At 37.7% G+C, this 25,565-nt stretch overlaps 1 protein-coding gene and 1 pseudogene across 2 annotated transcripts in view; both read left to right on the forward strand.

The window, feature by feature from the left end:
* Positions 1-25,565, forward strand: part of ANKRD31 (ankyrin repeat domain 31) — a gene marked incomplete at both ends in the record, with an annotated part of 131,538 nt that overhangs the window by 24,015 nt on the left and 81,958 nt on the right. The window contains 5 exons of the mRNA XM_080925105.1: positions 3,774-3,850; positions 20,009-20,052; positions 21,457-22,023; positions 24,090-24,370; positions 24,883-24,959. Coding sequence (XP_080781231.1) covers positions 3,774-3,850; positions 20,009-20,052; positions 21,457-22,023; positions 24,090-24,370; positions 24,883-24,959 — 1,046 coding nt within the window. The remainder of the gene's footprint in view (positions 1-3,773; positions 3,851-20,008; positions 20,053-21,456; positions 22,024-24,089; positions 24,371-24,882; positions 24,960-25,565) is intronic.
* On the forward strand, positions 15,963-17,099 carry LOC308427011 (WW domain-containing adapter protein with coiled-coil-like; annotated as a pseudogene). Its single transcript has one exon. The product of its transcript is annotated as a WW domain-containing adapter protein with coiled-coil-like (transcript).

Genomic DNA, 25,565 nt, shown 5'->3' on the forward strand with positions numbered 1-25,565 from the left:
CTGTGGGATGGCAGCCCCATCTCTCCACTTTATATGGAGGTGGGCTCTTCATATTCCCTGTCCCCACTGTTGGACATTTCATTAAAGGTCCCTCCCTCTGAGTCCTAAGAGTCTCTCACCTCCCAGATCTCTGGTACTTTCTAGAGGGTGCCCTACCTCCTGAGATTGCCTGGTTCCATTCTTTCTGCTGGCTCTCAGGGCTTCACTCCGGTTGTCCCCCCCAATACTACCATGTTCCCATTCCCCCCTCCTTTTTCCCACCCAGTTTCCATGCCCCCCTCTGTCCCCAGTGATTGCTTTTTTCTCTGTTCCAAGTGGGATTGAAGCATCTTCATTTAGACACTTTGGCTTGTTAACCATCTTAAAATTTGGTTATTTAGGTTATTTTTTATTAACTTCCTTGAGTTCTTTTGGATATTAACCCTCTATTAGATGAAGGGTTGGCAAAAATCTTTTCCCATTCTGTAGGCTGCTGTTTTGTCCTATTGACGGTGTCCTTTGCTTTATAGAAGCTCTTTAATTTCATGAGGTCCTATTTATTAATTGTTGATCTTATTGCCTGAGATATTGGTATTCTGTTTCGGAAGTTGTCTCCTGTACCAATGTATTCTGAATTCTTAAGAACATCCCTTAAGAACATCCACATTTATCCTAAGGCTTAGGTAGGGTTTTACTGATATGAACAGACAACTATGACCAAGCAACTCTTATAAGGACAACATTTAATTGGGGCTGATTTACAGGTTCAGAGGTTCAGTCCAGTATCATTAAGGTGGGAGCTTGGCAGTGTTCAGGCAGGCATGGTGCAGGAAAAGCTGAGAGTTCTTCATCTTCATCCGAAGGCTATTGGAGAATACTGGCTTCCACGCAGCTAGGATGAGGGTCTTTAAAGCCAATACCCAGAGAGACACAGTTCCTCCAACAAGGCCACACCTCCAATAGTACCACTCCCTTGGCCAAGCATATTCAAACCACCACAGCTACTAAAACATTTCTCCGTTTTGCAATACATACCTTTGTGAGGCTGGACTTTTGTTATGTTCGTCAAACAGATAAACATAGGAGCAGATATAAAGTGGTAGGTATCTGACATACAATAAAGAGATTTTTTTTCTTTAAAAAACTGTGAAACACTGGAGCAGTGTAAATGACTCAGTGATCAGGGAATGATTATCTCCAAAAAATTTAGGCAGTGTGATGGATGAAAACACTCAATCTTCTCTGACCTCTGCTTATGTACATGCACATAGGTTCGTGTGTGTACACACAGAAATGTGAAACTCTGCAAATTTTACTTTCTTTTTCCATTTTATGTATATGCACATGTGTGCATATGAATTTGTGGTTTTGCATGTGTGAGTATATATGTGTAGGTACTCATGCATATGTATACACCAGCATGTGGAGGCCTGTGGTTGATGTCGGGTATAAAAGTAACTTATTTGACAGATCCAGTTGTTGTCTTAGAGGCTCACTGCTGACTAAACTCACCCTTTCTAGTTCTTTCTGAACCCTGGCTGAGTTCAACCCTTTTGGGTCAACCTCTTCTCCAAGCTGACTGACTGAATCTGGCTTCTCTCAGTTTCACTGCATTGCTCTGCTTGACCTCAAACTAACCCTGGCAACTCTTTATAATCTTTGGCACCCTCTCATTCTCTGGCTTCAACTGCCTCTGCTGACCTGCACTGAACTGCATGGACTCAGGAATGAACTCAACCCCACTGCACTGCACTCACTGTACCGATTTCCAATGGCTCAATTCTCTACTCACTGACAAGTGAACTCACTCCCCCTCCACAGCTCTTAAATAGCTCTTCTCCTGGGAGTTTGGCATATCCTCTCTCTAACTCATTTTGTCAAAATTTCCTCTGATTTGTTACTTTGTCTGCCCTCCAGTTAGATGTCATTGTTTTGGATTAAAGGTGTGTACTAATGGTATGTCAGCATTCCAGGTGGGTCACACAGATCTACAAAATCTGGCTGTGATCAGAAAAGCCATGTTGCAGGATTAAAATTCCTCTACAGACATCCTCAATGACTCTCCACTGTATTCACTGAGGCATGGACTCTCAAACCAGAGGTCACTGATAGGGAGGCTTAGTATCCAGTTCACTTTGGGAGGCTAGAATCAGAGGAGGCTACCACACTCTGAGCATTTTATGTAGATTTTAGGGATACACACTTGGATCATCAAGCTTCTGCAACAAGTGTTTTAACTGTTGAGCCTCCATCTGCCAAGCCCAACCGCAGCTCTCTTTACTCATTTCTTTCATTTTAGGCAATACTATTTTTATTTAAATATTTCAATATATTTCTAAATTATTACTGTCATTTAAAATTTAATAAGTATTAAATTTTAATGTTTATATTTAAATGTAAGTCTATATAAGCCACATAAGCATCTTTGAGATCCTAAAGAGTATCAGTCCAAAGATTCAAAAATTTGAGAACCATTTTTATAAAATTATCATTTTACCCAAATATTAGTAATATAATTTTATGTATAAAAAATGAAAAAGAAAAAGGCAAGGAACACTAATATTGATATAATTTAATACTTAGAAAATTATTGTTAACATTTTGGAGCATCTTATTTTATCATTTTATATATATATATCCATATGTATACATATATATGCATGGTTTTGTTAAATTTTTGTAGATGTGAGATCATTTTATGGATATGCTTTTAAATTTGAAATAAACAATTTATCATAGTTATTTTCTTATATAATTGATTTTTAGCATAACATATTTTTAATTTTACAAAAAAATGATGTCTGTTTATTTGGTTTGTTTTAAACAATGTACACAAAATTATATTTACCATGTTATACAGTTAAACTGTTTTGAAGGATATATTTTATTGTATAATGTATAATTTGTTGAATTACTCATATAGATTGGACATCTATCTTGTTTGTGACCTTACTTAATTATTTTTCATATTTAATAGAGGCTTTTTTTATTCAAACAAAGAAGGAAATTCTTTTGTTGATTAAAGCCTGTGGATTTATTTTGTTTTCAGTTATTCTATTCTCAAGTACAGCATTCTTTTCTGTTGGTTCACAGAAATTATTATTCTGTTTGAAGGGCTTAATCAACATTTTCAACCTAACGTCTATAGGCCATTTTTGGACAGGAGTAAATGCTTCATTTGTCATTCTTGCATAAAACCAAAATAACAATGTCTAATGCATTAAAAAATGTTGTTAAAATGCCTGAAACAAGAGAGTTTTTAATTTTAAACAGGAAAATGGCCTTTGTATTTATGAAGTAAGTTACTATGAAGATATAAAATAGCTGGCTGATTGCTTTTTTTCAGTCATTTTTTTAATTACCCCAAAGCACGGGGTCAAATTGCAGATTAGACATGATCATTATTTAGTTTTAGTTCTCTTTCTTTTGACTTTTTTATTTCCCCTTTATATTTCCTACGAGATACAAAGGTAGCAAGTAATAGCCGAGAAATTTCTCACATGACATCCACTTATATTAAAACTCTAATGCTAAACCATCATTTGAAGATAGAACCGTTTTCTCTAAGCTTGCCACCCTTATTTGGTAGATAGTCATCTTTCAGGTCACTTTCAAATCTAAATGGAGTTAAGATTGTGTCTATCCCTGCATTTATCCATTGACTAATTTTAATACTTTTAGATTCACTTGACGAAATTGATACTAATTGCAATGATAATAGAACAATGTAGCCAAAATTGTTTTCTTTGCATTTAAAAATCTGGTTTTGTTAATTAGTTGATTTATTTTTTTAGAACTAGAAAAGAATTCCCAGAATTCACTGTGCCATTTCCTCACCCTGAAGTTTCACGGGGTCACCAAAACACTGGAGGTAAACTTTCATGAACATCAATACATAGGAGAATCTTGAAGAATACAAGATGTCCTTCATGTGGGTCCCCAAACAACTGGAACAGGAGTGGGGGGCCACCCCAAAAGCTATGTGAGATATGTTCTTCTAGCTGGACTTTTCTTGTCTGGCCTCAGTGGGAGAGGATGTGCCTAGCCTTGCAGAGATTTGATGTTCCAGGGAGGGGAAGGTTATCCAGGCAGAGCCCATGCTCTCAGAGAAGGGGGGGGGGATTGTGGGAGGGAGTAACCTGGGGGGGGCAGTAAGCAGGGTGTAAAGTGAATAAGTAGAAATAAATAAATGAATGAATAAATAAGAAAGAAAAAGAGTAGAAGACCTCATTAAATAAGGATTTGTTTACAACTAGGCTAGTGTTTAAGTTTGAAATCAGATTGTTGCTTATCTTTGTGTAGACTGCCCGTCGGAGAAACAGGGCAGTTGCAGCCTGCATTTATTGTTAGAAATGTGTACTGTTCACTTTTGATTTTTGAAGAATTATATTTGAGAATAAAAATTGCCTTGTCTCTTCATGACCTTATTTAAGTTTATCTATGCCTCACATAAATCCATTTAGCCATTTTCTCCCATTGATATTGAGGTATCTTGCTACTGATACTTTGGCTACTGTTTCACAGCAGAGCACATGTGCATAGTGGTCAGTGATTGTAGTAGTGGATTGTTCATCTGCTCTGTGCTCCTGTCAGGTGTGTGTGTGTGTGTGGCTCTGCACCTGCCCAAGAGCTCTGGGTTTGTAAATGAAACACACACACACACACACACACACACACAGAGAGAGAGAGAGAGAGAGAGAGAGAGAGAGACTTTTTATATTTTAATATGCCTACATAGCTCCATGATTGGGCATTTCCAAACCTCCCCTTGGCTAGCACACACGCCCCTCTGGCCTCATATATGCTGACCAGACATTGAAGTACACACAGCTCACTTTCTTTATTTAATAAGTATGTCCATAAAGTGTAATATATTTTTTGCACTATAAGTAGAAAAAAGAAGAGAACTGAGTAAGTCAGGTACCTTTGGAGAAAGTAAGAATTATGCCAAGAAAGGGAAAGACCCCTTCATAGTACCAGTGGGACACATAAAGTCATAAAATCATATAAAAAATGAAACTTAATGTCTCAAGGTAACAAATAACTGAAAGCCAGTTATAAAGGCTTTACCACAGTCTATATTCTTCTCTTATTAAAAGTAAAAGTTTTAAATGACCCTGCTTTATCATTGTCACATGCTAATAGAAAGGGTGACTTTGCACTAATATTCTTAAGTCAATACAAAATAACAAGAGAAAATTTTCTAACACAGACCAAGTACAACTTAAGAGATGATATTATGGGACAATGTAAAGTTATTTTAAAAATCCTTTTGAAGCTTAAACTGTTGTAAATAAAACCAGAACATGACTCGATGGCTGCAGATCAGGGCTGTGTCTCTGCAGATGTGCAGAGCAGAGGTTCTCTTGGTCTCGGCTTATCTACTGTCCAGAGGGCATCATGTGGTTCTAGGACTGTGGTTATCGTGAGTGATGTCACTGTTCTAGTTATCAGATGCAGCCTTGGATTATAGTGGGGTTCCTGACTAAGCTATTTTCACATGTCTAAAAGGCATTTTTATTATGCTCATTGCGTTCCAGCACCCGGTCCCTGAGGCATACACGGTGCTAATGAGGACCACATATAAGAATTATTAACAATTTCACAGCAATTTACAAATTTGGGCTATAACAGGTAAAGGAGAATTTATACAGTAAATATTCCTCACACTGATAAGCACATGCAGGAAAACAAATCTTGGGCACTAAAACATACAGTTATTAAACAAAAATGATCAAAGCAATGTAGATCACAGGATATTTCTGTGATCCCTATGGCATATACATATTTCCCAAATTCATATTTTCTTTATGTTTGGTATGCACCAAGCTGAAAAACGCATTCAGAAATAAGAGATGATACAATTGCTTTCAAACAAATTGTTGCAGAGTAAAAGTGACCATAGCAGGTTTGGAGCTGTAGAACCCAGACCTAAGCCAGTCAAACTAGAACATCATCCCAACTCGATCAGTAGGAGCATGTGGGTCATGACCAGGGCCAAGTATTTCTTTTTTTATTAATGAAAAGAGCAACTAAGAGTTCAGTAAACTTCATAGTTAACTTATGTCTTTGGGTTTTATTGCTGTGAAGAGACACCATGACCAAGGCAACTCTTATAAAAGAAAACATTTAATTAGGTCTGACTTACAGTTTCAGAGGGTTAGTTAGTCTACCATCATCATGGCAGGAAGCATGGAACGGGTGCAGGCAGACCTGGTGATAGAGAAGCTGAGAATTCTATATCTTGATCAGAGGTAGCAGGAGACTGGATACCACACTGGACAGAACCTGAGCATAGGGACCCTCAAAGCCCCCTTACACAGTGACACACTTCCTCCAACAAGGCCATACCTCTTAACAGTGCCACTGCCTATGGCCAAGCATTTAAACACATGAACCTATCAGGGCTAAAACTATTTAAACCACTATAGCTTCTAATGTTTTTTTCAGGGTTTTTTTTCTTTGTATTTTAATGTCACAAAAAAGCAAATGAATTTATAAAGCATCAGGAAGTCTGATCATCATGGTGAGTCTCTGGAGGTATCTGTTTCCAGTCTCAGAACCTCTTTTAGCAAAAAAAGGCAATTACTTGGTGGAGTAGAATTTGGAATACAATATTTCTGCCCCCAGGTATCTGTCACTATGAAAATGAAACATCTGACGTTTTTCCAGTCACAGTTTGCACAGGTATATCTGCTGGAATCATATATGGTTTAGTCCTTCTGATGCCATTAACAGTCTCTGGAGTGCTTTGCCAAAGTTCCTCTTAAAATAAAGTTTACTAAACAAGCCCAAAATGATCATTAGGAATTTACATTCCAAAAGGACCAGTGTAATGGATACAAAAAAGTCATAAGTTCTCCTTTATCCAGAGGAATAAGTTCCAAATGTGGAAGCAAGTGTAGTAAAATCTAAATATCCTACCGATCACATCAAATAAAGAATATTTTTTACCCCAATGAAGGTTCTGAAGAAACGCTGAAGGAGCCAAAAGGGGTTGCAACCTTATGGGAAGAACATTATCAACCAATCAAACCCTCCAAAACTCTCATGGTCTAAAACACCAACCATTGAGCACACATTGAGAGACCTATTGATCCAGTTGCATATGTAGCTGAAGATAGCAGTGTCTGGCATCAATGTGAGAAGAGGCCTTTGTTCTAGGGAGGGCACACTTTCCTCCTTGGGAAATGCCAAGGCAATGGGGTGAAGAGGGTGATTAGGAGGGAATGCACCTTTGTGAAGACAAGTAGAGGGGGAGGAGGGTTGGGGGAGGAGGAATGAGAGTGGGTGGAGGAAGGGGATTACATTTCAAATGTAAATACAGAGAGTATCTAATACAAAAAAGTAAATAAAAATAAACTTATTTAAATAAAACTAAAAAAGAATATTTTTAAGGTTGCTAACTTTATTGATATAGGCAATAGTTTCTGCTTAAATATTGGACTCCTCCTAGGTCTTAATATACCTAGTAATCTCATAATCCATTGACTGTAATAGCATGTTAAAGGAGAGAACAATAGAAACGTCCTTAGTGGTTTCACTAGCATTTTGTCGCAAGCCATATTCCTGTTCATTGCTATATAGTGTATCTGGATCAAACATATGTCTCTCTTCAAAGGTTAGGCTAGAGACCTTGGACATGTTTACCTCTCCTGAGAAATGAGCTGTTAACCCTAGTAGCATTGTTTGTAGTCAAATAACTAGGTTCTGCAGAATAAACAGTGATATTTGGAGCTTACTAGACAAAGGTGTTGGCCCCAAGTGAGATGGTATGTTCCTCTAGGTAGTGGACATCCTCTGTATCAGTCCAGCTAGTTCGTAGGAAAGAGTCAATAGGTATAACAAATCCATCCCCAAGTCTAGGCAACAAATGTGCATGATAAGCTGGGACTGTATTGTCTGTATAGACTAAGAGTAAATGTATTTTGAAGAATACATACTCACACCAAGAGTTTTTCTTGGGTCCAGTAGAATCTTGTAGACCATTGTTTCTGTTCCAGATCCTGTAGGAAAGTGCTAAGACAGATCAGTCTCTTCTTTGAATAGTGATTCTTGGTTGGATACATTTTTATCTTTGTCTCTTTTTCTGAACAAGTTGTAGCAGATAATTTTGAAAGATATGGTTGGTTACAACTAGTCTGTATATTTGTTAATACCTGTCAACAATTGCTTTAATAAATTCACTTCCAGATGAAGGCCTATAGTCAGTTTGTAAGTAGCAGTTAGTCCATCAGACAAGGTGTTAATAGCCAATGTTTATTATTCGGTAAGACTTCTGATGTCTGCTATATCTTCATAGATATCCAAAAGAACAGAAGATGTTTTGCCAGCTCTGAGTAAGGAGCCAACCAACATTGCTCCAGCAGCCATCAATTGCAAAAGTTTTCTTGCAGCAAACCTATTTCCTGAGGAGTAGGAGAATGCTGGTATTCATCTAAATTCAGGCTCAGAGCAGAGTTCTTCAGGTGGGAGCCATGATTTGAGATTGAAGGCCATTGATATTGTCTGGATCCTAGGTGTAATTGTAAGTCTTGCAGGTAGGATAAGGTCAGGATTCATGGGCGCACATTTAACCATTGGGGAAGTAAGAGGATTGACAACTGCTACCTTAGGGCTGTGAAGAATTTGTTGTTCCTGTTGCATCCTCTCTCAGTGATGCATGGTATCATTCTGCCTTCTTGATTCCACTGTATTTCCATGTTATTGGGAAGGCCTATACCTTATGAAATCGGGCTCCTTTGTCCAGAGTTCCTGCATGTGACATACTGAGTATGGGCTTATGAACCACGAAGTCTCCAATGCCTCATTCTTTGAACTGTGATGGTCCAAGAATCATGTAGAAATATAGAATCATGTAGAAAACAAAAAAACAAATGTATGCTTCCTGGGTTACAACGTGAAAAGCTCTATACCTGCAGTTTTTCACCAGTGTTTTTGTGGTCTACCTTTAGTATGTGGTGCCTTGGCACAAAGGAATCATAAGGTCGCCTCTGGTTGCCAGTTGAATCATATCTGTTCTTGGGTTGATGTCATCAATTTGGTAGCTGATATAAATCCAGTCCAGAATTTCAACAGACTAAGAACCAACATTTTATATTCTGGGAGGAAGCAAGTGTGTGGCGTTTCTAATGTGTGTATCCAGAGGAACTGGGGAGTCTGTCATCCCCTTCTCATGGAGTGTATGGATGCGGTCCCAGCTCCAAAATTGTTTCTCATTGGAAAGCAGGATCTTTAGTTTTAAATATGAGTTCCAGTGTATCATTGATAATTATTGGAATGTTGTTTTTAGGTTTTTGTTTTATTTTGTTTGTTTCTTAATTCTCCTTTAAAATGTGTCAATAAATGTAGTTATCAAGTTGTAAATCATCTGAGAGTGGTAGATGAAAAACACTGGAGGTCAGTTAGGTTACTCCATTATCTCTTCCATCATTTGGACTTGTTTTTTGTTGGTGGCATATAAAACCATGTAAAGTGAGCGTCCAGTTTAAGTTGGAGCTGTTGATGGACTGCAAGGTGATATGAAGGTTCTCACAAGTTCAGTGTGAATTGGGTGGTTGCAGTGAACGGTTGTCCCATATGGAAGAGGTGACATTAGTCAGCATGTTAATCCAGTTTGCATTGGTTAGTGCCCATCCCAGAGATTCTATTATGGGCCTTAAGCCTTTTTGCATTAAAAATTGTGGTGGTATGTAGGCTGTGTCTGTACAGAGTATGGCTGGCTATGGTATGATCTGAGTTCTGTAGAGTACCATGCAGGTACAGAGTGACCAGTGTCTGCATGGGCTCTCCTCAGGCGGTAGGACTTGATTATCATAAGATCCAAAGAGTTGTGCCATTTGGTTAGCCATGATCAATGGAAATATGTAATGATGTGTCCCCAATACTTCAATTTTCAGCCAGTCACAACAGGTTGAAATGAATCATTTTCTGTTGTGGGTCTTTTGGAAACATGCTTGAGGTTTAATAATAAAGACATGGAAACATCTGTATGGTATAAAGCGGTTGGCCTGTTTGCTGGGGCAGTCTCTGAGCAAGCTTCTAACTTAACACAACTTCTGCCATGTGTCCCTCCATGTGGCCCTCATTTCTGTCCCAGCTCCAGCCGCCAACTCTTTCTTATGCAAAAATCCAAACTCCTTACTCATCCAGTCAGCATTAAGGGCTATAACCTTCCCTAGGGAAGCTTACCTTTTGGGTTTTTTTTTGTTGTTCAGGTGAGGAAGCCGACCAACATTTATGTGTCCTACAGCAATTAACAATTGAGAAGGGGGGGCATACTTTACAATGTGTGGGAGTAGATTATCCCAACAATTTTCTGCCTTCCATATCAGGTAGCTAGTTATTCCATATATCCATCTTACCATAGAAGGGTAGTTTGGGAGATTCAGCCATACAGTAATACAGTCAGTCATGTTTGTCCTCTTCAGTTGTTGGTATAGTCCAAAAAGTGAATTTGGGCATTTGAATTCATATGGTGGTGGCATTGTTTTCCAAGAGCAAAACTGTCTCCATAGTGTTCTATCATTTTCTGGGTCAAAGGTCAAATAGTTCTACGAAATCATGGGCTCACACGGGTTTGTTGTGATTGTTGTTGATATTGCCTCAGTCAAATAACCTAGCTCCTCATTCTGATCCTAATCTGCATAATCGTATTCATTTTCATTTGTATTCCGAGTAGTTTTATTGTACTTATAGCCAAACACAGGGTTCATCTGCCATATCTATGGGGTGAAGAATGCTGAAGGGAATTTTTGTTTCCTGCCACTTCCTAGTCAAACATGGAGGTTTCTATGTCTGTCATCTCAAACCTTATTCTCTCCTCGTTCTTCATTGTAAGTGGGAGGATGATGTAAGAGATAATCCCAGAGGGAGTTGTATATGGTGATATTTCTGTGTTAAATGGCATTTCAGTGGGTTTCTTTTCTTAAAATTGATTTTTTTTAGCTTTCTCTTGGTCATTGGTGACTACAGCTTGCAGAATTGGTGCAAAATGGGTGTTACCATTCTCCATTGATCACAACAACTATACCAAGCTGTATTCTTAATAGCTTTACAGTGAGAATATTGAGCATAGAATGCATTCTTGGTCTATGTGAGGTTTTGAATGAAGTATTCATCGGCCCAGTATTCTGGTAGGAGTCTATCCTAAGGTGTCGTAGGGCAATCACCAATATCATACTTCATTTACTCTGGGTTTATTTGTTATTGTAGTTGTTGGTATAATGATTGCTTCATTCATTGATGCTGTTGTTGTGGATATGGTTGTTGATGAAGGTGAAGATGTCTCCATTTCTGACTAGCTCAGTGGTGTTGGTGACAGTGAAGCAAAAAATGCTGTTGTCAAAAGCCTGAGTTTGATTCATTGGGTCATGTTAAACTTACAGAATTCAACAGGAGGAGTCCCAGGAACAATGTCCTTGGCCCAGCAGATCTATATCATGGTGTTGTTGCATCTTGTGTCTCCCTTTTTATTTTTGTTAAAGTTTCAATGAGGTATAGGCTATGATTTGTTATGCCCCCACCTTGCCATGTTCTACCCTCTCTGTCTGGGTAGAAGTTACAATGCTCAGTTAGCACCAGTACTGAGTAAATTAATCCTAAGATTATTAGTATCTTTATATTATAGCATTCTGGATTAGGTCCTAGATAAATTATACTTGTTGTAGATCACCTAATTTTCTAAGATTCAGATTTTCCTTCTCTTCTGTGGCCCAGATTTTATTCCCTGTTCTGGGTGCCAGGTCTTCTATCTCCTTTAAGACTTGAGTATTTCTGTTCCTGTAAACACATTTATGGGAAATTATTCTGAGTGGTCTGGAAATATCTGGTAGTTGTTCTAGCTCTAGGTCTAATATAATAGCTTCTTCTAAGAAGCTCTATTAAATAATGCTCTAGTACTTAACTCATAGCACACAATTTCAGTAGACTCTTTCAAGAGGGCATCTTTGAGTTGTAATAACTTGGTTTTAAGCAGTCCATTCCATCTTTGTGTATTGCCAGCTGCATCTGGGTTATGTTAGATACAAGTCCTGTTGTGTATCCATAATCTGGGATCATCTCTGGACTTGAGATTCTATAAAGTATCTTCCTTCATCTGACTCGGTACTTATTGGTCACCCATATCTGGCAATCCAATACCAGAGTGTGTATACTGTCAGCTTAACCTCATCGATGTTGTGGAGCAGTGATTCTCAACCTGGGTATCAAATGACCCTTTTACATGGGAAGCATATCAGATATATTATTTATCAGTTATTTACATTATAATTCATAATAGTAGCAAATTTACAATTATAAAATAGCAACAAGATAATTTTAGGGTCAGGGGTACCACAATTGAGGAACTGTCTTCAAGGGTTACAGAATTAGAAAGGTTGAGAACCACTGTTGTAGAGCTTCATACCCTGTTTGATCATCCACAGTAAACACAATGTGTGGTATTGTTTTCTCTCCTCGTGAAAGAACCAATTATCTGGAAACACTTGGTAGCTTAATAATCAAGCTTATTTTCTCTAGGTGTGCTATTCTGAGGAAGTTCAGGCTTCTGCTGTGTACACTGCTCCAGGCACAAGTGGTCAGGCTACACCCTAGAACCTGCTGTACTCTATCCAAGGTGCTATTTCTAGCACCTCCAGATGCTAGAAGCAGAGGTGCTTCAGGGGAATAAAAAGACCAAGATTAGGCCACAGAATTCCACAAATCTATGCGTTTTCCCCAGGATCAGGCCACAGCAACTCACCAATCCTGAGCACGCCCCAAGATCAGACCACAGAATCCTACTGTGGTGGTTTTAATAGGAATGTTCCCCATAGATTCAGGTGTTTAAATGTTTTGTCTTTAGGAGTGGTACTATTAGGAGATGTGGCCTTGTTGGAGTGGGTGTGGCTTTGTTTGAGGGGTGTGTCCACTAGGGTGTGTGCTTTGAGATCTCAGAAGCTGAAATCATGCCCAGTGTAGCATTTTCTGTCTGCTAGCTGCAGATGCAGATGTAGAACTCTTAGCTCTTCTCTCAGCATCACGTCAGCCTGGATACCACCATGTTCCCTGCCATGATGATTGTGGTCTAAGCCTATGAAACTGTAAGCCAGCCCCAGTGAAATGTTTTTCTTTATAAGAATTACGATGGCCGCTGTGTCTCTTCACAGCAATAGAAACCATAACTATGACACCCACTAATCCCTGAGCCACAAGATCAAGCCAGAGAATTCCACCAGTCACAGGTCTCCCTGGAAGCTCTGCCCTCACCTTCGAAACCCCATATAAAGCTTGTTCGGTTCTTTGCTGCTACTCTCACGAGCAGAGGCAGCCACTTTCTTTGCCAATACATTTCTCATGTGAGGTTTGTTGTACAGTTTGACTTTGTGGTATTCATTGGCTCCGGACTGCCAGGATATCATTCCCCTTAGAGCTGTAAGATTTATACGTTCTAACCACAGTATCTAGTGCCACTAGAAGGTCAGTGCTGTGTGGATTTGGTGGGGGTGGGGTGTGTACTGAGGATGCCTTTCAATGCTACTTTCTTGACTTTGGTACTGGGAAAGACAACAACTTCCTTCTTCAGTTTTTTGTGCCTTCTTGGTGGAAGGGTTTGAAATAAATATTACTTAATATTAACATGTTCCAGTAACATAAACTGAAATAAATAATAGTGACTCATACTAACATTATTGCTTCAGAATTTGTTAAACAGAACTGATAAATTGTGTAGCCATTGTAGTTGGGTATGCTTTATCATTATAAGACATTTGCTGTTGGGCTCAGTTAACAAAGTGCTTGCTGTTCTGTATGTATGGTGACCTGAGTTTGATCCCCAAAAATCCAGTAAAAAAGCTAAATTTTGGAGAGGCATGTCAGTGCTCTTCCAGAGTTTCTACTTCCAGAGTACTCAGGTTCAATTCTCAATATCCACACGTCTGTAACTCTAGTTACAGGATGATCTAATACCTCTGTGGCCTCTGCAGACTCCAGGGATGTACATGGAATACAGACATACATCCATGCAAACACCCATATACATAGAAAACAAAGCTAGATTTGACACATGCTGAGAAGGTAGCTACAGGTGGATCTTTGGGGCTCACTGATCAACTAGTCTAGCCCACTTAATTAGCTCCTGGTTTCATAAATTAAGGTAGATGGCTCCTAAGGATTGATACTCTCTGTCAAATCTAGTCTTTAAAGACATGTGGACTCACACATACCCATATGAATATGCATGCCTCCACCCCAAGTTAAAGAAAGGTTTGGTGGTGTAAAGAATGTAGTCCTATTAAACTTGTAGTATTCATTGTCTAATGAAATTTCAGTTTGTAATCAATGTTTAAATGTCACAGAAGCATAACTTTCAAGTTTTCATGTTAAATATGTATATGTGTGTGAGTACACATGTTCACATGTATGAGGTTAGAGGTAGAGAACAGGTATTTTTATCAGTAACTGTTCACCATATGTTTTGAGACTGGGTCATTTACTGCTTGTTAGTTTGTCTAGATTATCTAGCAGACAAGCCCCAGGAATCCGCCTGTCTGTAACCATCTTTTATGGGGGCTGAAATATGGTCCCCATGGTTATGAAACAAGTATTTTACTGAAGGAGCCTTCTATAGGTTGATGTCTATATGCAGGTGAGGTCTGGCATTAGTTAGGTCAAGACTGTCATGGTTAGACAGTAGAGAGTGGGGCGGGGACAAAGTTTTGGTAAGGCAGGAGAGAAGAAGAAGGGAGAATCAAGATGGAGGAGGAAGATGGTTCAGATCAAGGTGAACTAGAATGATTTTATCTTGTCTAGGTGGGCGGTTTATATCTTAATTAATTGGCAGTGAATTTATTGTTTGGATGTATTGTGAGTTAAGAATTTGATGTATAAGTCTATTTGATAAGTTATTGATTGTTAAGTCATGATCTTACCAGGCTGTGGAGGACAGTATGTGAAAGCAATGGCTGAGAGGTAGCTAGAGTGTGCAGATCTGGCTCTGTTGCCTGTACACAGGGCCAGTGGAATGAGGTGTGTGTGCCAGGTGTGGTAACTACCTAGGGGACCTCATGGAGAAGGCGGCTTGCAGACTGAGTGACAGAGTAGCAGCCGGGTCTGCATGCATGTGCCATGTGGCCCTAATGGTGCTGGTAGGATAAAAGGTACATTTTTAAATAATTACCATAACAGTCTTCATCCTAGCCCCTCTAACCATATTATTTCTTTGAAATATTTATTTTTTTAATGAGATAATATTACTGTAAGATACTTTTATTAATTTATAAAGCTTTTTAAATGGCAACTGGTATTCTAAAATGTCAATTTTCTCTGTAATGAAATTGTTAAAGATATGGGGAAAGGTGTGCTTATAATTTTTCTCTTTTTTTCTTCATTACTTTTTACTTATCCAGTTTTCTTTAGTATACAAAAGAATCGTAGATTTAGTCTGAGATGGCATCCCTCGCCCCCCACATTTCTCCTCCTGAAGGTGGCTCCCACCCCTCGCCCCAGGGACTGCCTCACACAGGCTCCGCAGCAGGACTATCCCTAAAGTGGAATGGGGAGTGGCCGGATTAGAGAATGAGGAAAAGTAGCAACTGGAAGGGCAAGCTGAGCTATCATGACCGGAAGGAAGGGGGACTCTTAGCCTTTCCAGGCACTTAAGTATTCGTCAGTGTTACCCGAGTAGTGGTGATCACAGACATGAAAAGATGTGAGACGCAGCAGATCCTTCACCACCAAACAAAATGTTTCAGAGATCTAATAGTCCTGAAAACAAATACAGTGACAGCACCGGTCACAAGGAGGCCAAAAATGTGCATACTCAAAGAGTAAGAGAAAGGGAAGGTGGGACCAGTTACTCTCCACGAGAAAATTCACACACCACGGTGCTATTCATAGTTCAGATTCACATTCTTCTAATCCAACCAATAATCCAAGCAAACCTTCAGACCTACCTTATGATTCTGCAGATGATTGGTCTGAACACATTAGCTCATCTGGAAAAAATACTATAGTTATTTCACAGAAGCTTCACAGTGGGAGAAATCAAGAGAGTGGCTTGAAAGAGAACAGAAACAAAAAGAAGCAAATATGTTGGCAGTTAATAGTTTCCCGAAACACAGGGATTGCAGAAGAGGTGATGCAAGCAACAGCCACTAGTGGGTTCACCAGTGGAAAATCTCCAGGAGGTCAATCAGTATCACATTCTTGCACAGCTCCTTCCACATCTTCAGCCTCTGGCCTGAATTCTGCACCTCTAACATTTGCTTCAGCAGTATCTGTTTCTCCTGTTCCACAATCAACAATGCCTCCATTGCTTCAGGACCCAAATCTTTTTAGACAGTTGCTTTCTGCTTTGCATGCCACAGCTTAATAATTCTAATGTGGACATATCCAAAATAAATGAAGTTCTCACAGCAGCGGTAACACAAGCTTCCCTGCAGTCTATCATCCACAAGTCTCTTACTGCTGGACCTTCTGCTTTCAACATCACCTCACTGATTTCTCAAGCTGCCCAGCTTTCTACACAAGCCCAGCCATCTAATCAGTCTACTAATATCTCTAACGTCTGATGCTTCATCCCCAAGATCCTATGTTTCTCCAAGAATAAGCACACCTCAAACTAACACAGTCCCCTTTAAATCTTTGATTAGTAGTACTCCATCTGTTTTACTGCCGCCACAGGTTAGTACTACAGTAGTTAAGCAAGGACCAGTGTCACATTTGGCTGACAAGCAGCAGGGTCGTGATCCTGTCTCTCCATGAAGCCTTTAGTGTTTAAGTAGCCAGAAAAGTCCGTCACCTGGTCCAAATCATACTTATCATGCATCATTTTGTACCACAGAATGCATCTGCTAGGCCTGCATGCTCATTAACACCAACTCTAGCAGCACACTTCAAGATAATCCCATAAGACATGTTCAGCGGTGGCCTGCAGACCATGCAGAGAAACAGGCATCAAGATTGCATGCAGAAGCCTATAATATGGGAAGCATGCATATGTCAAAAATATGTGCTGGATTAAAATATTTGAGATCAGTATGTGAAATTCAAGCACCTTTGGGAGAGCAAATGATACTATTTTGAGACAACAAATTAAGGAACTTGAAAAACTAAAAAATTAGAATTCCTTCATGGTTTGAAGATTTGAATAATTGCACATGATCTCATAGAGGAACTGTAAATCTGTTGCCCAGTCATAACATTTTGAGCTGCATTAAGTAGGCAGTGGACTGTTAAGTTGGGCAAATTAAATGACAAGGGGACAGGGTGTGTGAGAGTCAATTCAGGGGAAAGAAACAAGATTGGTTTGTAAAACCCTTGAAATGTAGGTTTCTTGTAGATTTGTCTTCACATTGTAAATATGTTTCGTAGAGTGAAGCCATGGGAAGCCATGTCTAACAGAGCTTAGGCATCTGAAACTAATCAGTGCTGAAGTGGCTAAATACCTAGCCTTCTACATGGAAACCTGTCTGCAAAATTAGCTTTGAAAAAAGACAAAAATTCGGGGGGTTAATTTATCATTAGAAATCTTGCATTTTCAAAAATCCAGTGCAAGCGCCAGGTGGCTGGATGTTGCAGTGATCAAGCATAACCCACGTTTGTATAAATTATTGAAACCCCTTTTCACCCTGGAAGAATGGGCTTACACAAACCGCTGGGCAAGTGTGGTGAACGTGCATTGACTGCTCAGATACAGGAAGTAGCCCAGTGAACATGCTGTGGGAGGGGAACATGCTAGTCAGATGTGAATTGTATCTGTTGTAATAAACATGTTTAAACAAACAAACAAACAAAAGAACTGTAAAGAATTTTTCAGTTTTTAAAATTCTCTCAAGAATCTGACCATTTAATTAAGCAAAGAAAAATATACCCTACTCTCATAGATAAAGATATGTTTCAGCCATTAGTACTAACACTTTTATGTATATGGGTGTTTTGCATGCATGTTTGTCTGCATGTTCACCACATCCATGCAGTGCCCATGGAAGCCAATAGATAGAATCAGATGCCCTGGGACTGGAGTGACAGATGGCTGTGAGTCACCATGTAGGAGCCGAGAGTTGGGTTCTGTTAAAGAGTAGCCAGTGTTCTTAATCACTGAGCCATTTGTCCAGCTCCAGTATTAATATTTTAATGACTTAAAGTATGGGTTGTAGAACTTGTCATTGCTGCTTGACATGACAGGTTCTTGAAGAATAATGCAATTAAATATTGGTTCTAAAAGTCAAAAAAAATATTGGCTGACTTCCACTTGTTATCTTGTGAAGAGTAGAATGCCATTTTAATCTTTTAAATCTTAAAGTACGTATGTATGTATGTATGTATGTATGTATGTATGTATGTATGTATGTATTATGTATGTATGTATGTATTATGTATGTATGTATGTATGTATTATGTATGTATGTATGTATGTATTATGTATGTATGTATGTATGTATGTATGTATGTATGTATTTATGGTGTATGAGTGTTTTGCTTGCATTTATGTCTGTACCACTTGTGTGTCTAGTGCCTGTGATGGCCAGAAGACAGTGTTAGTACACTAGAACTGGAGTCATAGACATATGTAAATGCTGAGAATTCAGTACAGTAGAGTAACAGCCAGATTTAATCTTATTTATTTTTGTACTTTCATTATCAAATGTCAACATGAAGCAAAACACTGAAGACAGAAACAACTGAAGCAGCCACTTCCTCCTACATTATTGCTCTCCCTGAGGGGTGGGGGAGTGGGGTTGGGGGTCAGCCTTAAGATTTTGGGATAGTGTGAAGTTTAGCAGGTATATTTAATGCTTAGTTTCTTCCCTATAAATCTGTGTCACCCGCAAGGATGTATATTCTGAGATTCAGCAGATAATTACTTCCTATTTTTGCTAGCTATGTAGATTTTTGTCTATAATCAGGAGAAACCAAGAGGAAGAGACTGTTTGAAGCATCAGAGTGAGATGTGAATTCTACTTTCAGTAGAGTCTAGATGATCCCTGAATTCCTCTTGGCCCCACATGAGGTTTTCACATTTAGCTCCAGATAGCTAGAATTCATTTAAGCTCTATTACCTATCACAGAGGAAATGGTATCACTAAGAAACTGATTATAAATACTTTCTCTGTAGTTATAAATACATAGAATAATCCAACAGAAATAGAGAGGTTTGTTTTTAGCTAAACTAATTTCAAATAGTTACAGTTCTGGTTGGATTCCCATTGTTTACCACTCTAATTGTCCATTAGGCCTGGGAGAGTGGAGCCTGAAAATGAGACAGACTAAAGTCCCATGCAATAGCCAACTTTATTCAGAGCATCAGTTTATACCCTGAGGATTAAGAAAGGTCACATGAGTAAAGTTCTCATGAGTTCAAGCTATATATAATCACAAGAACAAGCTTCATATGGCAAAAACATGTTTTTCCATAGAGAAATATAAAAAAATCTTAATAATTGTAGTGAGTAATCTAAAGTAAACTTACTCCTGTCCACTATACTTGGGAAGAACAAGGAAGCAGGTTCCAACAATTCCACATTCATATTCTTGAAGTTCACAAGACTCTTGTTTTCTTGGAGTTTTCTCACAAGCATTCAAATTTTTCTTTGCACAACTGCAACTCCATTCATTCATGGACCCTGTTCTAACACCACATAATTTCCCGCCCTACCCCTTCCTCTTTGAAATGAAGAACCAACTGTCTGATAGAACCCTGGTTAGTCTTGATCTCCTTGTGTAGCCTAGAGTGACTTCAACCTTCTGACTCCTCTCCTCAATACTGGGTTATAGGCCTGGGCTGCACTACCACTCAGATTAAGGGTTCAAGAAGTACTAGGCATAGAACCCAGGGCAAGTAGTCTACCAGTTTTGCTATATCCCCACCCCACCCCCCAAAATGGAGAGTTTTATTATTTCTAACTAATAAGTTTATATCAACAAATTGATATATTTATAAAATGCTTGATGTATCTGTTGAATTATTTAAGAAAGCTCAAGTTTTATTGCTAGAAAATGCTTTGTGGTTTAATAAGGGTTGAATAAAATACATATTGTTCTTTTCTAGGGCCTGTAGCTGAAAATTGTGAAAAAATGCCACATTCAGAAAAGGTTGGTTTATGTAACCAAGATTGGTTTTGCAGATTGTGAATTTAGATTTTTAAATATCATATTGATTAAAGTTTAAAGTAGATTTATACTCACTTCTAGGCAATAATCTCACTAAGTCACATCAATAGCTAGAAACCTATTCTTTTTTTGTAAGTTTTTTTTGGGGGGGCATGTTGATACAGGGTCTTTCTTATTAGCCCTGGCTGTCCTGGAACTCACTTTGAACTAAAAAAGATCCACTTACCTCTGCCTCCAGAGTGCATTAAAGGCATGCACTGCCACCACCTGGCTATAATGTTTTGGAAAAAAATGTGGGAAAGAAACTGGATTAATTTTTTTCTCACCAAAGTATTTTTAGAAAGATCAGTAAAACAGTCTGTTGCCTTCCTTCCCGGAAGGAAACTCTTAGACATTATTCCTGCTACATCTTAATGTCTTGAATTTTAAGAACATAAAGGGACTAAATAGCAGGGAACTCTTGAGATGTGACACAAATAATGAGTAGGAGTCACTTCTTAGATTTCTTATCTTAAAAAATTATAGTTGGCATTACAGGTAAATAAAGTATCTTACTGGGTTCTGTGTACTGTAGACATGGGATAAAATTGTGCTACATAGAATATATTAATTTTTTACTTCTTTTGTTCAACTTAGAACAAATTATTATCAGTCTTAGGAGATGATAATATATCCTGCCAGAGATGTAGTAGACATGCTGTGGGGGAGCAGCCAAAGTGATTGAAAAACCATAAGTTTTAATACTATAAAGTAGAATATTTTCCGGAGTAACATAGTAGCTAATTGGGACAGCAACTTTAAAAGTAATTCTAATATCTGACACTCAAGCTTTGTAAGAACAAATACAACCTGTTAGGATATTGCTCTCGAAAATCACTCCCTGGGAAAGTTGTGTTTTGTGTTTTTGTTGTTTTAAACAATGAAAACCTAGGGTTATTAATTTTAGAGTCAGGATTTATAAAATTGTGTAGACTTGCATCCTCATTTCTTCTATTTCCTTTTCTGATTTCCTGCTCTTTTCTTATTTCACATTTGCATATTCATTCAGAAGGTTAAGTGGTATCAATTCTATAATTTTATGACTGATAGAAATATTTGGCAATAATTTTATAGCATTACTTAAGCTGTGATATATTGAAGTCATTTGTTAATTTAACTAACTAGAACATCTGTCTCTTTGTTGGAACAGATAATTAAAGCTTAGTTGAAGAGATAATTTGTCATCTGTGATCCAGCCAGTGTTGCTCTTGGTTAAATATTCAACCACATATTCAGGCATTATTGATTTCATACAGGAAAGTAATATGGATGAAGTAGAAAGTTGGTAAATGAGTTCTAAATTTAACTTTTAATTTTAAATAATACTTTGTTTTATGTAACACACAGGAATTAAGTGAAAACTCAGATTCCCCTGAAGTTAGTCTTCTCTCAGGGACTTCTCTTATGGCATCTGATTTGATTGCATTAAAGGAGAAATTAACAGAGCCAGTGAAGACCTTAGCAGTAACAAACACATTTTCTGATCCTGGAAAGGAAGTAGCACTGACCATGACATCTAAAGAAACCAAAGATGAAGAAAGCTCTCTTGAAACAGTTGTGTCTGCATTAGAAAAGTTACTAGAATCACCAGAATGTACCCAAGAAGAAAGTCTTCTTGAAATAATGAATGACTTCAATCCTCAAGAGTTGTTGGACTCATTGAGCAACTTCTTGAGTTCTGAGTCTGTCCCTTTGAATGTCTTGTCATCACATAATAGAGATGTCCTAGAAAACAAGGCTGATGCTTCATTGCCAGTTAAATTGCTGACAACCATCAACACATTGCCAGATGCTGGTGTGGGACCCATCTGTCAAGGACAAGAGAAAAGCATCAGTGTTAGTGGTGGAAATGGATGTTTAGAAGTGCAGCCTACCATGTCTCAGATAGATGAAGATTGTACACAAATAGCACAGGTGAATTTGCTACCCTACTATTAATAGTTCAGGTTATCCAGGTTGTGGAACAACCATCTGTCAGTAGGACATCTGGTTATACACAATATGAATATCTGAAGGTAATTTTTGTAGTGACCTGTACCAACCTTTATTGTGTTAAATTCAAATCATCACACCAATTACCAACACCTAGAAGATATTGGTGATAGATAACTTTCATACATAGACTGATCCTTTTAGAAGTACTGGGTAGAAGTTTACAAGGAATTAAGTTAAAATTATTTTCTCCCCAACTTACATAAGAAGTATAATAGGAAAGAATTTCTCACCAGAAATTTCTCTTTGTTTAGAATATTGCCATATTTACCCTTGTACAGAGTAGATACTGAGCCCTGTAATTGGACATGGAGTAATTTGAGCTGTGAGTATGGGGGGAAGAATTAAGCCTTCTTTAAGCCCTATTTGGAATACAAGTAAAATGCCACTGCTGTGGTTTTAGAATTCCTACCGCATCATGTCTCAAGGCCCTGTAGATTGGGAACAGGTGCCAAGTTCCCTTTTCATGTTGACAGTTTGTATTCTCATTATTATAAAATTAATTAAAGGCAAGTATGGCGGTACATACTTGTAATTAGAGAGTCTGAGGTAGCAAGGCCAACAGTTCAGGAGTTCAAGGCCAGCATGTGGCCTTAGTAACACCCCTGTCTCAGATCAATTGAAACCAAAGGAACATACCATGCATTAACAGCATGGTAACAGAAATCTCCTATAGGTTTACTCTCTAAACATTTTTAATAGCTTGGTGCATCTTCAATGACTTCTATTCCATGTAACTTTATTCAAATGTGACTGTAAAATACACATTGCAACTTATTTTTTAATATATGTTGCTTATATTTTTAGTGTGAAGAAATTTAGCACTTTGAAATTTTTTAGATTATGAAATTATTTATAAATGTATTATATAAATATAACCTAATCAATTAATAATAATGGAAACTTAAATTCCTTTTATTTCCTCTTAGCTATTAACAAAATATTCCATGTACATCCCCAGGATGATTTAGAGAAGACATGAGTTTTTGTTGCAGCATATAAACCTGGATAATACCAATTTAGTCTGGCTGTCATCTCTCAGATAGACACTATAAGATTAAGAAATGAAAATAGAAACATTAATCAAGGAGATAAAGATGATTGAATATTTCACTGTTCTAATATAAGAAGGACTGACTAAAATATAGAAAATATGATTATTATTGGCAAAGTAAACACAGGTTTTAGTAAGTCCTTAAGATGAGAAACCTTTTAAATAGTAGAAAGGAAATTCATGTAGGACGAATCCCGTCCAAATACTCTTACTCAGCTGTTATTAAAATGTTCAATACTTTGAGAAGCTTTGCATCTGGATACATAAATGAGCTCAAGGTTTATGTGGGACATGTAATATGTAAATGTCTTCATAAAGGTTAGATCATTAGTAGGTTATCAAGGAGAAATTGGAAGCATTCATGACATACTATTGAGCTTTGGAAATAGGGAGGTCATCTGCCACCTTGTCCCTTAAACGTCATTGCTTCTGTCAAGGAAGCACACAGACCATTAATCTGGTCTTTGTCATGTTCTTATGTGGGCGTCATAATCTACATGACTTATTTCCTGCCAAATTAAGCACCTAAAGGGACCTTACATTTTTCTTTGAAATTTAAAGTTGAATATTGATTAAAAAAATAATTTGAAAGTCTTTCCTTCTTTCCCCCTTTCCTTCCACTGCCCCAGGCCTCCCTATGAAGCCTAAGGTGCTCTTAAAATCAAAATTCTCATTTTAGTTTTCCAAGTGCTGGGATTATAGATGTATGTCACCAAGACTAGTTGCTTATGTTTTTTATAAGCTTACAATCTATGTTCTTTTAAAAATATAAGTATAGATTTTTCATCGTCTTCTTATATGCTTATAAATTGCTTTAGTTTTAATAGAGGAGAAGATATATTTAACTTTTTTCTTTAATGTTATAACTATTTATGGATATATATATATATATATATATATATATATATATATATATATATATATATCTTTATAGAATATAGAAGACCCAAAACCATTTAGATTACAAACATTGACTCATGAAAATACCACCTCTTATGATCAACTAAACAAAAAGAAAAGTTCAGATCCCAAGAAAAACACCTCAACCCAGGAAACATCTCATGTGCTAAGAAGATCATCTAGACTGGAAAAACTGAGAGCAAGCAGAGATGTGGTGCGTACAGAAGTCATAGTGAAGAAGCCAAAAAGGATTTTCTCAAAAGCACTTAGCTGTAATGATGGAATAAATAGCACATTTACAACTAAGAACTTCAGGTATGCTGAATTATATCTTTCCACCAGATATGCTACAGTAACTGGATGCTGGAGTATGTTAGAGACAGTGTCAACTTACCCTTTAGCAAAAAGCATATTTATGTAGCTGGTTTTTATTTTGTAAGTTTTGGATCAGTGCCCTATTACACGGCAAGTCTCTTTACCCCTCACACCTCTGCAAAAGGCCTGCCACTTTTCCCTACAAGGTGAATAGAGTGGATAGTGACATGCCTTCTTGGAGAGTAAAGGGTAGAAGGCTCAGAATCCACATTTGTAGGTGGCTACACCTAACGTAATGGAACTAAGAGCCTGGCATGGCCTCTCTGTCGCTCAGAGTTATCTACAGCTTACTTAGGTTCTATCTTTAAGTTGAAAATAACTCACTATCTTTGGGGTTTCCATTTTTTTGTTAAATTTCATGTGATTCTCCATGAATGCTTGTAGAATACATTGCAGTTACTTAGCAAGTCCATTTTTAAAAGAATTAAAGATTCTGTTTTAATGATTGACAGTAAAAGAAAGAATATGCATTTGTCCAGATTCAAGAATGAACAAATAAGGAAAAATGAACAACTTAGAATACAAAACGGTGAGACATATTTTGACTATTTCATTTCTTATAGTAGCTTATAGAAACAGAACTAAGAGCAATATACAATATAATCTCAGTTTTATTGATGAGTTAGCAGGTTCAGTGATGCTATGGCATAAGTGGGATTTGAGCTCCCAGGGTAGGAATATCTTCCATACTTTCTTCTATCGAGAGCAGCTAGTGGATATGTTCACATTTGTGTGTGTGACTAACACAGCAAAAGACTGATAGTGCATACCAAAAATACTTGTGGAGAAAAGAAGAGGGCAAATTATTAATTAACAAAGTTTTGTTTCTAAATAACCCATAATATTGAACTAAAATTTGATACAATAAAATAAAATAGAAATACTGGTTAAAAGTAATACTAGACTTGATAAAGTTGAAACATAGACTTTAGATTGCATCTGCTTTGAGTTTTTTTAATTTTAAAATAAGACTCTATTATATAAGAGAATGTTTATATTCTTACAAAATACTTCTTCAGTATTAGTTATAAAAGGTATATTGTATACTAGTTACTTACACACTACCATCTCATCTGTCTGTGCGTAGCAGATGATGGATGGATGGATGGATGGATGGATGGATGGATGGATGGAT

The sequence above is a fragment of the Micromys minutus genome (assembly GCF_963924665.1).
Source record: "Micromys minutus genome assembly, chromosome: 11".
NCBI classification, from domain to species: Eukaryota; Metazoa; Chordata; class Mammalia; order Rodentia; family Muridae; genus Micromys; species Micromys minutus.